At 65.4% G+C, this 8,898-nt stretch overlaps 2 protein-coding genes across 2 annotated transcripts; one reads left to right on the forward strand and one right to left on the reverse strand.

Moving 5' to 3' along the window:
* Positions 1-1,347: 1,347 nt before the first annotated feature.
* On the reverse strand, positions 1,348-2,334 carry GPR3 (G protein-coupled receptor 3; the record flags this gene model as incomplete). Its single annotated transcript, XM_080357551.1, has 1 exon — positions 1,348-2,334. One exon carries the CDS (start codon positions 2,332-2,334, stop codon positions 1,348-1,350), a length of 987 nt encoding a protein of 328 aa, XP_080213677.1.
* Positions 2,335-4,874: 2,540 nt separating this feature from the next.
* On the forward strand, positions 4,875-8,283 carry CD164L2 (CD164 molecule like 2; the record flags this gene model as incomplete). The annotated part of the gene is made up of 5 exons (XM_080357785.1): positions 4,875-4,959; positions 6,635-6,739; positions 7,117-7,194; positions 7,381-7,452; positions 8,114-8,283. The coding sequence occupies 5 exons, from the start codon at positions 4,875-4,877 to the stop codon at positions 8,281-8,283; spliced, it is 510 nt and encodes a 169-aa protein (XP_080213911.1).
* Positions 8,284-8,898: the final 615 nt, after the last annotated feature.

Here is an 8,898-nt window from a genome sequence, read left to right on the forward strand (position 1 = left end):
CTGCTCCGTGCCCGGGCCGGGCGGGCGCGGGGCTCCGGGGCGCAGGGCTCGGCCACCGCGGGGGATGAGCTGCCCTAATTAGCTTTGCCATCGTTAACCCTGCTGTCCCTGCGACCAGCGCTGCCTGCGGAGGAGGCAGCAACGACGGGCGTCCCATCGGATCTGAGCGGTGGCCTTTGGACCGCGGACACCTCAATTTGGGGGTCCTGGGGAGACCCCCCACCGCCCCCATGCCACCCCCCCCAGGGTACCGCCTGTCACCTGCCTGTGACAAAGGCAGCAAGGGGCTGCAGCCCCTCTGCCCGCTGGGAGGATGCGGATGAAGATGAGGATGAGGATGGTGGGCGCCCTCGGTGCTGCTCCCCCCGCGGGGCCGGCTCCTGCTAACAGGATCTGATGGGTGGGGGCCGCGCTGTCGCTCGGGATTTCATAACCGGGCGCGGGGAAGCGGAGCGGGGAGAAGGTCCTGCCTGGACTCGGGGTCCTCAACCGGTCCCCCCATCTCCCCAACCCACCCCCAGCATCAACCAGTCGCATCTCGTATCACAAATCACTTTTATTCCTCATCCCCCAGTTGTAAACAAGAAGCGGCCCCCACACACACACACCCCGAAGGGGCTGTTCCCAAGGGGGCTCTTCACATCCACCCCCCCGCAAAAAACAGTGCAAATCCAGCCCCAGTGCGAAGAAAGGCTTTGGCAGGGGCGGGGGGAACCATGGGTGCCATGGCGGGGGGGGCAGCACCCAGGGGACCCCAGAGGCGCTCGGTTTGGGGTGCGGAGCCTCCGGCAGCACCTTCTGCCCACAGGCAGCGAGCACTAGGGGGCAGCAGGTCCCAGCGCTGGGCCGGCGGCGTCGGGAGCGCATCAAATCATAATTAACAAGTAATAAATAAATGGATGGGTGGCTGGGAGAAGGGGGCGGGTGTGACCCCTCCTCCTCCGGCAAGCGGGGCTTTCCCTCCCCTTCCCGAATGTACAAATATATTTTAACCATCTGAGGTAAGTAACGAGGCTGTAAAAAAAGCAAGAGGGGAGCGAACATTGCCGGTGTCGCCCCCCCTTAAAAAAATAAAGCATCATCAATAGTTCTAAAGAAAATATGAGGATCTCCACCCTCTCTCTCACGTGCACACGCATAAATATAGATTATATTATTATGGATAAAAATATGTTTTTCTCTCCTGTGAATTCAAAAAGTGGAAAAATAGAGGGAGCGAAGGGGTCGTGCTCCCAGGGACCCGAGAGCTCCTGCCCTGTGTCTCTGGGAAAGACAAGGGGAAAAGACAAAGGAGAACCCCCCAGCGCTATGGGTAAGTGGAGGGTGCAGGGAGGCCGGGGGGGGGGTTCAGACGTCACTGGGGGAGCGGGAGCGGAAGGGCGGGGTGGGGGAGAAGCACCCGCAGCACACGGTCCACAGCACTTTCTGGATCTCCTGGTTCCTGAAGGCATAGATGACGGGGTTGATCATGGAGTTGGAGGTGGCGGGGAGGAAGGTGGCGTAGGTGTAGAGCGCCGGGTAGCTGTAATCCCCCAGGAGACAGTAAACGGCGAAGGGCAGCCAGCACGACGCGAAGGTGCCCAGGATGACGGCCAAGGTGGCGATGCCTTTGCGGGTGGTGACATAGTGGGAGCTGGCCAGGAAATGTCTCTGCACGGCGATTTGGTGGGCGTGCCGGCAGACGATCTTACAGATCTGCACGTAGAGCTGCAGCATCACCGCAAAGACCATGAAGAAGGAGACGGAGAGGATGATGAGGTGGTTCTTCATCAAGGGCTTGATGATGCTGCATGTGGACGGCTCCTTCAGGCAGTTCCAGCCCATGATGGGCAGGAGCCCGTAGCAGATGGACGCTCCCCAGGTGAGGATCAACATGATGTAAGTCCTGGTGACCGTCCTCTCCGAGTAGTAGGTCAAGGCGTTGTAGAGGGACAGGTAGCGGTCGATGGTGATGGTCAACAAGCTGCTGACGCTGGCCGTGAAGGAGGTGACCAGCAGCCCCACGGTGAGCAGGCTGACGGGCTCCGACGGGATGAAGTACACAAAGGCAAAATGCAGGATCAACCCCAAACCAGCCAGCAGATCGGCCATGGCCAAGCTGCCGATGAGGAGGAACATGGGAGCCCGGAAAGCCGGGGTGTAGAAGATCACCACCACCACGATGGCGTTCTCGCAGGAGATGATGGTCCCGGAGATGCAGAGGACGACGTCCCACGGGTTCAAGGCGAGGGGTCGCACCACGGACTCCAGGTCCACGGCGCTGCCGCTGCCGTTCCTGGCCGTGAACCAGCCGTGGTGGCCGTTGCTGGAGTTGGGGGGCCCGTCCTCCATCATGCTGGCGGGGGCTGACCTGCTGCAGCTGAAAGCAAGAGCAGCCCGCTCAGCACCCGCAGTGGGGACCCCCCGCTGTCCCTGTGCCACCCGCCAAGGACAGTCTGGCCTCCCCCCAAAAAACTTATCTCTGGAAGTGGGGGCAAAGGTGCATGTGGGGTGGTTTTTTTTTGGGGGGGTGTTTGCTGTTTGCTCTGAGGGGATTTTTCTGAACAAGGTGGTTTGGTTTTAATTCTTTTCAAAGCAAAGAAAAATAAATCTATGAAGTGGGGGGTTGGAGCTAGAAGTGGGGGAACCCCTGCTCTACCGCTCCTGCCTTATCTGCTGGGGCTTGTGCACTGCGTGATTTTGGCGGATAAATGCAGGGGGGCAGCACCGGCCCCGGTTCACCCCCCACCCCCCCGACAGCTTCGGGGATCCCAAGCAGCAGGTGAAGGGGGTGGCCCTGCCCCCCAGGACCGACACCCCGGCGGGGAGGGAGGGGCGCCCTCCCGGCCCCGCCATGCGCCCCCCAACCGGGGGGACCCCAACTCGCCTTGGGGAGGTTCTGCCCCTCCCGAGGCACTCACAGGCAGCACAGACCCGGGGGGACTGGGGGGGGGGGGCGCACGGCTGCCCCTCGCCCTCCTTCCCACAGCCAAGTGGGGTGACACCTCCTCCCGCTCCCCCTCTGATGTCCGTGTTCCCCTTTCCCCAGTGCCCCCCCGGTGTCCGTGTCCCCCCCCGGGTGCCAGGCACTCACCTGCCGGGATGCTCGGGCTGGGGTCCCGCTGCCATGGGCGCCGCCGAGTTATAGTGACCGAGCCCTGCCGGGGGGCTGGGGGTGCGGGGGGGGGTGACTCACCACCGTGCCCCCCCAAAGCCCCGTTCTCCCCGCTGTGACGTCAATGGCGCGTCGGAGCCAATCAGCGCCCCGAGAGGCAGCGCGGGCGCGCGCGCGCCGCATAGTAATCGCGCCGGGCATGGAGCAGCTCATTCATAAAAACAGCCCCCCCCCCATCCCACGCCACCCCCGGGACACCCCCAGCCCGGGTCCTCCCGCCACGTCCTTGCAGAGGAGGGGGGAGCCGGCTTCCCTCGCCCCTCCATGGCAGAGATCTGGGGGCTCCGCTTTGCACGCTGGGCGTGGGGTGCGGAGGAGGCGGCCCGGAGGACAGCGGGGGGGCGAAGCTGGGTCCTCCTCCGCCCCCCGCACAGCCGGGGGTGCGCAGCTTCCCCCTCGCTTCAGGAGCGGGTCCCAGCGGGCCGGCTTTCCCACGCGGGCCTGAATAATTCATTGCCCGGAGAACCGGGAAGGTCTGGCCCGGCCGGGGGCGCTGCGCAAATGGTGGCTGGCAGGGAGCCCCCACCCTGGGGAAGGAGGAAGGGGAAGGCGTGCGCACCCTCGGGACCCTGCCGGGACTCTCCCCGCCCCGGTTCCTCGAAGCCCGGTGCGTTCCAGGGCTTCCCGAGCAACCTGCCCCCGCCAGGGTGTCAGGAGCCCCCCGTGCTCCCAGGCTGGCCTGCGGCCGCCCCCGCGGGGAACGGCCAAGGAGTCCGGCCCAGTTCGGCCCGGCCCGGTTCGGCCCGGCCGGAGCTGTTCGCGGTGCTGAACTCGGCCGCGACGGCCCCGGGTCCCGGCGGGGCCGCCCCCCCGCATCTCCGCCGGCTGCGGCCGCGTCCCGGGAGGGGCCGGGACCCGCGGAGGAACCGGCTGCAGCCTGGGGAGGGGGCTGGGGGTGCGGGGGCTGGGGGGTGCGGCAGGGCGGGGGCGGTACGGGTGCGGTGCGCGTCGGGTGTGCGGACAGAGTAGGGGCAGTGTGTGCAGTGCGTGTGCGATGTGCAGGGTGTTCGGCGGGCTGTGTGCATGCAGTGAGTGCAGGGAGCGCACGGTGTGCGGTGCTCAGACAGTGTGCAGTGCGCGAAATGTCCGGGGCGTGCAATTCACACACAGTGTGCGGGGTGTGCGGGGTGTGCAGTGCAGGGTGTGCAGTGCACACACAGCGTGTGGTGTGTGCGGTGTGTGCAGTGCAGGGTGTGCAGTGCACGCACAGTGTGCGGGGTGTGCGGGGTGTGCGGTGTGTGCAGTGCAGGGTGTGCAGTGCACGCACAGCGTGCGGGGTGTGCGGTGCGTGCAGTGCAGGGTGTGCAGTGCACACACAGTGTGCGGTGTGTGCAGTGCAGGGTGTGCAGTGCACGCACAGTGTGCGGGGTGTGCAGTGCAGAGTGTGCAGTGCAGCGGAGCAGGGCGTGCTGGGAGAGCAGTGCCTGGACCCCCGAGACCGGAGCTGTCCCCGGGCAGCGCGCAGGCGGTGGGGGATTGAGGGGGGCGCGCACCCCGGAGCGGGACCCCGTCATGGGCCGGGCCCCCCGGGGCGGGGCGGGACAAGGCGGGGCCGCCCCTCCCCGCCCCCCCACCGCCCCCGGGGCCGCCTCCCGCGGGCGCGCATGTGCCCGTGCCTCCGCTCCGCTCTCCCGGGAGCTCCGCGGCGCCGCAGCCGACACCTCCCGCTGGGACCGGGCTGAGCTGAGCCTGGCTAAGCCGAGCGTAGCCGGGCCGGGCCATGGCCCCGCCGTGCACCGGGACGCTGCGCTGCGCGCTGCTCTGCGCGCTGCTGTGCGCACAGGGGCCCGAACCCACCCGCGCAGGTACGGCCGGGGACGCGGGGGGCGCCCGGGGGCGGGGGGAACTTTGCCCTGACCCCTTTTCCCGTGATGGGACCGGGAGAGCCCCGTTCCCTCGGCTGGCCCCGGTTTGGGGGGAGAAGGGTCCCTGCTCCTGCTCCCAACCGGGGGGCTGGGACCCCCAGAGCCAGGAGGGGTGCCCTGAGCTGATGTGGGACAAATGAGGTGCAGGGTCTGCCCTCCTCTCCGAAAAGCGGAGGGAACTTGTGGTTTGTGGCGGTTTCTGTGCTGGGGGAGCGGGGAGTGGAGCCGTCACCTGCCCGGGGTGCAACTCTGGGCATCAATTATGCAAACCCCAGGCTTGCCTCTGCTCCCCTTCTCCAAACCCCGCTGTTCACGGGAGACTTTTCCACCCTGACCTGTCCCACGGGGACCCACGCGTGTTCCCGGAGCACCCATCGGGACGGGGCTGCCCTCAGCCAGCCCCACTGCCCCCTCTTTGTTTCCTTCTCGCTCCCCACACCTGACGGCAGGAGCGGGAGTTGACAACGTTGGGCTCAAACGTCTGTTCCTGTGCCTGCCGCGATAAAAATAACTTAAATTATAAACCTGCCTGAAACCCTTGCGAACAAAGTCCTACTTTCCCATTGGTTCCCGGCAGGTCTCTAAATGCCGGAGGGGGGGCCCAGCGTCGTGCCCACCACGCCGTAGCCATGGCAATGGGTCTGCAGCATCCCGCGGCATGCCTTACGCTACCTTTGCTTTCACTGTGGGGGGCAAGGGGGAAGGAAGGGGCCTCTGGATTCAGCTGGATATGGCCTGAGCGCCCAGGAAGACCCTAAAAGCTGGGGGGGTGGGCTGGAGGTGCCCACCCCAAAGGGATATGGTGTGGTAGGGAGCCCTCTGCAAAGCACTGCTGGTGGGGATGGGGCGCAGCAAAGCCAACCACAAGGCCAAGTTGGGTCCCTGTGTGGCCGAGACCCATGGGGAGCCAGGCCAGGGGGGTCCCAGCCCCCAACACCCTCCTGCGAGTCCTGCGGGGGTTGTGTGTCCCCTGAGAGCCTGGAGACGTGCCCAGGGTGGGGAACGGCTCTTGGCTCCGTCCCGGGATGGTGCAAACGCGGGCGTGGGACGCGGCAAGGAGCAGCAGGGCCCGGGCGCAGCTCGCTGTTGCAGCCTCCCTCGCTGCCAGGCAGCCTGTAAATTAATGATGAGCGTGGCGGGGGGAAGAGCTCACGGCAGAGCAGCTCCAGGAACGCCCAAGCGCCTCACTGCCATTGCCAGGGCAATGGGGAAAAGGGGAGGTCCCGTGGAATGGTTTGGAGGGGCAATGGGGCATCAATAACCCCAGTGGGGCTGCTGGGAGCAGCTGGGCTGGTGCTGCTGCCTTGTTTCTTTTAAGCCTCCACCAGAAGATCCGAGGCCGGAGGGGCCCTGTGGACCACTGTGGGTGATGGGGGGAGCCTGGGTGGCCATGGGTGCTGTGGGGTGTCCCCTCTGCAGAGAGCTGGTGATGCTACAAACACCCACAGCTGGCTGGGACAGGTCTGTTAATGCATTTGGTGCTGTGAGAGGTGCCTTCACCCCTTACGCTGCATTGGGAGAAATCCTCCTCTGTGCAGCAGGGGGTGCAGCCCCAAGCCTGGCTGATGCTGGGCTGGGTGGTGACCCTGCCCTCCCCCTGTCCCAGCTTCGGCAGGAGAGTGCAGCGAGCTGAGGTCCTGCGAGACATGCACGGCGGGCACAGCACCGCACAACGTCAGCGGCTGCGTCTGGGTGGGCTGCGGGACCCCCGAGGAGCCAGGTGAGGGGATTCGGACATGCAGGGGGACAATGAGGGGCCACCAGCCTTGAGCCTTGGGCTCAGCACCCTTGGGTGCCTGGTCTCAGTGGCTTTCCATGCTGAAGGCCCATCTCACCCCATGGGGAGAGGAGCACCAAGTGATGGAGATGTGAGCGAGCCAGTGGTTTATAAAGCCCTTTTTTGGGCTCTTCACTGCAAGAGTGCAGATGCAAGCCCAGCCCGCAGCCCCTTGGATGGATGCCTGCCCCTGGAAACTGGTCCTCACCATCCCAGACCATTGGGTTCCCTGGGCCCAAACGCCATCAGCTGCACTGGGTGCCCCTGGGGGCTGATTTTCTGGGGGTTACTGTGGGAATCTCTGCTCCCCGTTCCCGCAGAGCCGGGGAGCTGCGTGCAGAGCGGGGCGGCCGCGCGGGAGACCTGTGCGCTCTACAACACCAGCACCCTGTGTCAAGGTAACGCCGCTCCCCCCGCCACAGCAGGACCCCAAAACCAGCAGCCTTGGGGATGGGGGTGCTGCCATGGGTGTTGGCATTGTGGGGGTGAAATGTCACCACTGGGACAGGGACATGGGGCACGGGGTGCATGGCGATGTCCCTTGACAACCCTTTTCCCCCCTTTTGCTCTGTCACTGTCCCCAGCAGCACTGCGGTCCCCCACCGAAGAGCCTCCATCACGGTCCCATAGCAAGGAGCCGGTGACGCACTCCCCAAGTGAGTGGGTCTGGGGGGGCAGGAGGTGGTGGGGCAGGGTTGGGGGTCCAGGTGCCCCAGGGGACAGTGGCCAGTGGGATGGGACAAGGTGCTTCCCTCCGTGTTTCGCACCCCTGGGGAGGGATGAGCATCCATGGGTTCAACCTTGGCTGCGCCCAGGGGGTGCCAGTGCCACCCCAGTGCCACAGCTCGGTCCTTGACCCCCCTCTCTGCCCCAGGCAATGTTGCCATGGGCTGCAGCGGTGCCAGGATGGGGCTGGGGGGTCATAACACCCTGTAGCCCCCCGAGAAGCAGCTCTGCTGCCGTCCTTGCTGGGAAGTGCCGTCTCTGGCTTGGCTGGAGCACGAGCTGGGAGCGGAGACGGAGCCTCTTCCAGGAAGCGGGAACTGGAGAGCGTTGGGCTAATTACGGCGGGTAATTGGAGCCCAGAACGCTCTGAATTATTGATCCCACTGGGATCCTTTCACCGCTGGCTCCTCTCCCGTGCAGTGCCGGCTGCTTTGGCGTGGGAAGGGGCTGAGCCCATCCCCGCATCCACGTGTCGATGGGGCCGTCCCGTCTCCGTGCAGATCCCAAAGCCCCTCTCCTTGGCAGGGGCACCAGTACCCCAAGGATGCCAACAGCACCCCTATTCCCCCCTACATTTTCTCGTGCCATTAGGAACCACCACCACCAGCGCCCCGTTGACGGGCAGCCCCGAATTCCACCCGCCCGGCTTCGACACGGCCAGCTTCATCGGGGGCATCGTGCTGGTGCTGAGCGTCCAAGCCGTGGTCTTCTTCATCATCAAGTTCATCAAGTCCAAGGACAGCACCTACCAAACGCTGTAAGGCTCCCGCGCCCCGGCCGGGATGGATGGGGGGTCCCATCCTGGGTCATCCTTGAAGCCAAAAATGGGGCTCAGCCCCTGTGTGTGGAGCTCCGTGTCCTGTCTCGCCGCTCAGTGTTGTCACCCATGGGTGTTTGTGCCCGGCAGGGGGAGGATTTGGGAGATGGGGGGGCTCATCCTCCATGTCTGTCCCCTCGCTGGTGTCCGGCTGTCCTGTCACCTCCTCTGTGTGTTGCTGCCTGTCCAGATCCTGGCTCCGAGCCCCGTGGGGAGCCTGGGACCCCAAAATCCACCCCCCTGAGCTGAGCCAAGTGGGGGCTTGTTGCTCTTCTCCCCCCTTGCGTGGTGCCAGGGGCTCACTGTGTCTAACATGGGGGGCCGTGCCCCATCTCTCTTTCCTTGCACGCTGCCAGAGAGGAGAACTAGTAGGTGCTGGGTGCCGGCGGCGATGGGGGGGCTCCCCCTGCACCCCAAAGCTTCACCCTTCCCTCACCCCTCCTGGGGGTGGCGTGGTCCCTCTCTCCTGGTTTGCATGAAGGGGCTTTCCCGGTTGGTTTGCTGTTTTCCTGGGAGCTGTTAGCAGTAGAAGGGAAGGGGGTGTCCCTCCTCGTCCCCC

Source organism: Nesoenas mayeri, assembly GCF_963082525.1.
Source record: "Nesoenas mayeri genome assembly, chromosome: 21".
NCBI lineage: Eukaryota > Metazoa > Chordata > Aves > Columbiformes > Columbidae > Nesoenas > Nesoenas mayeri.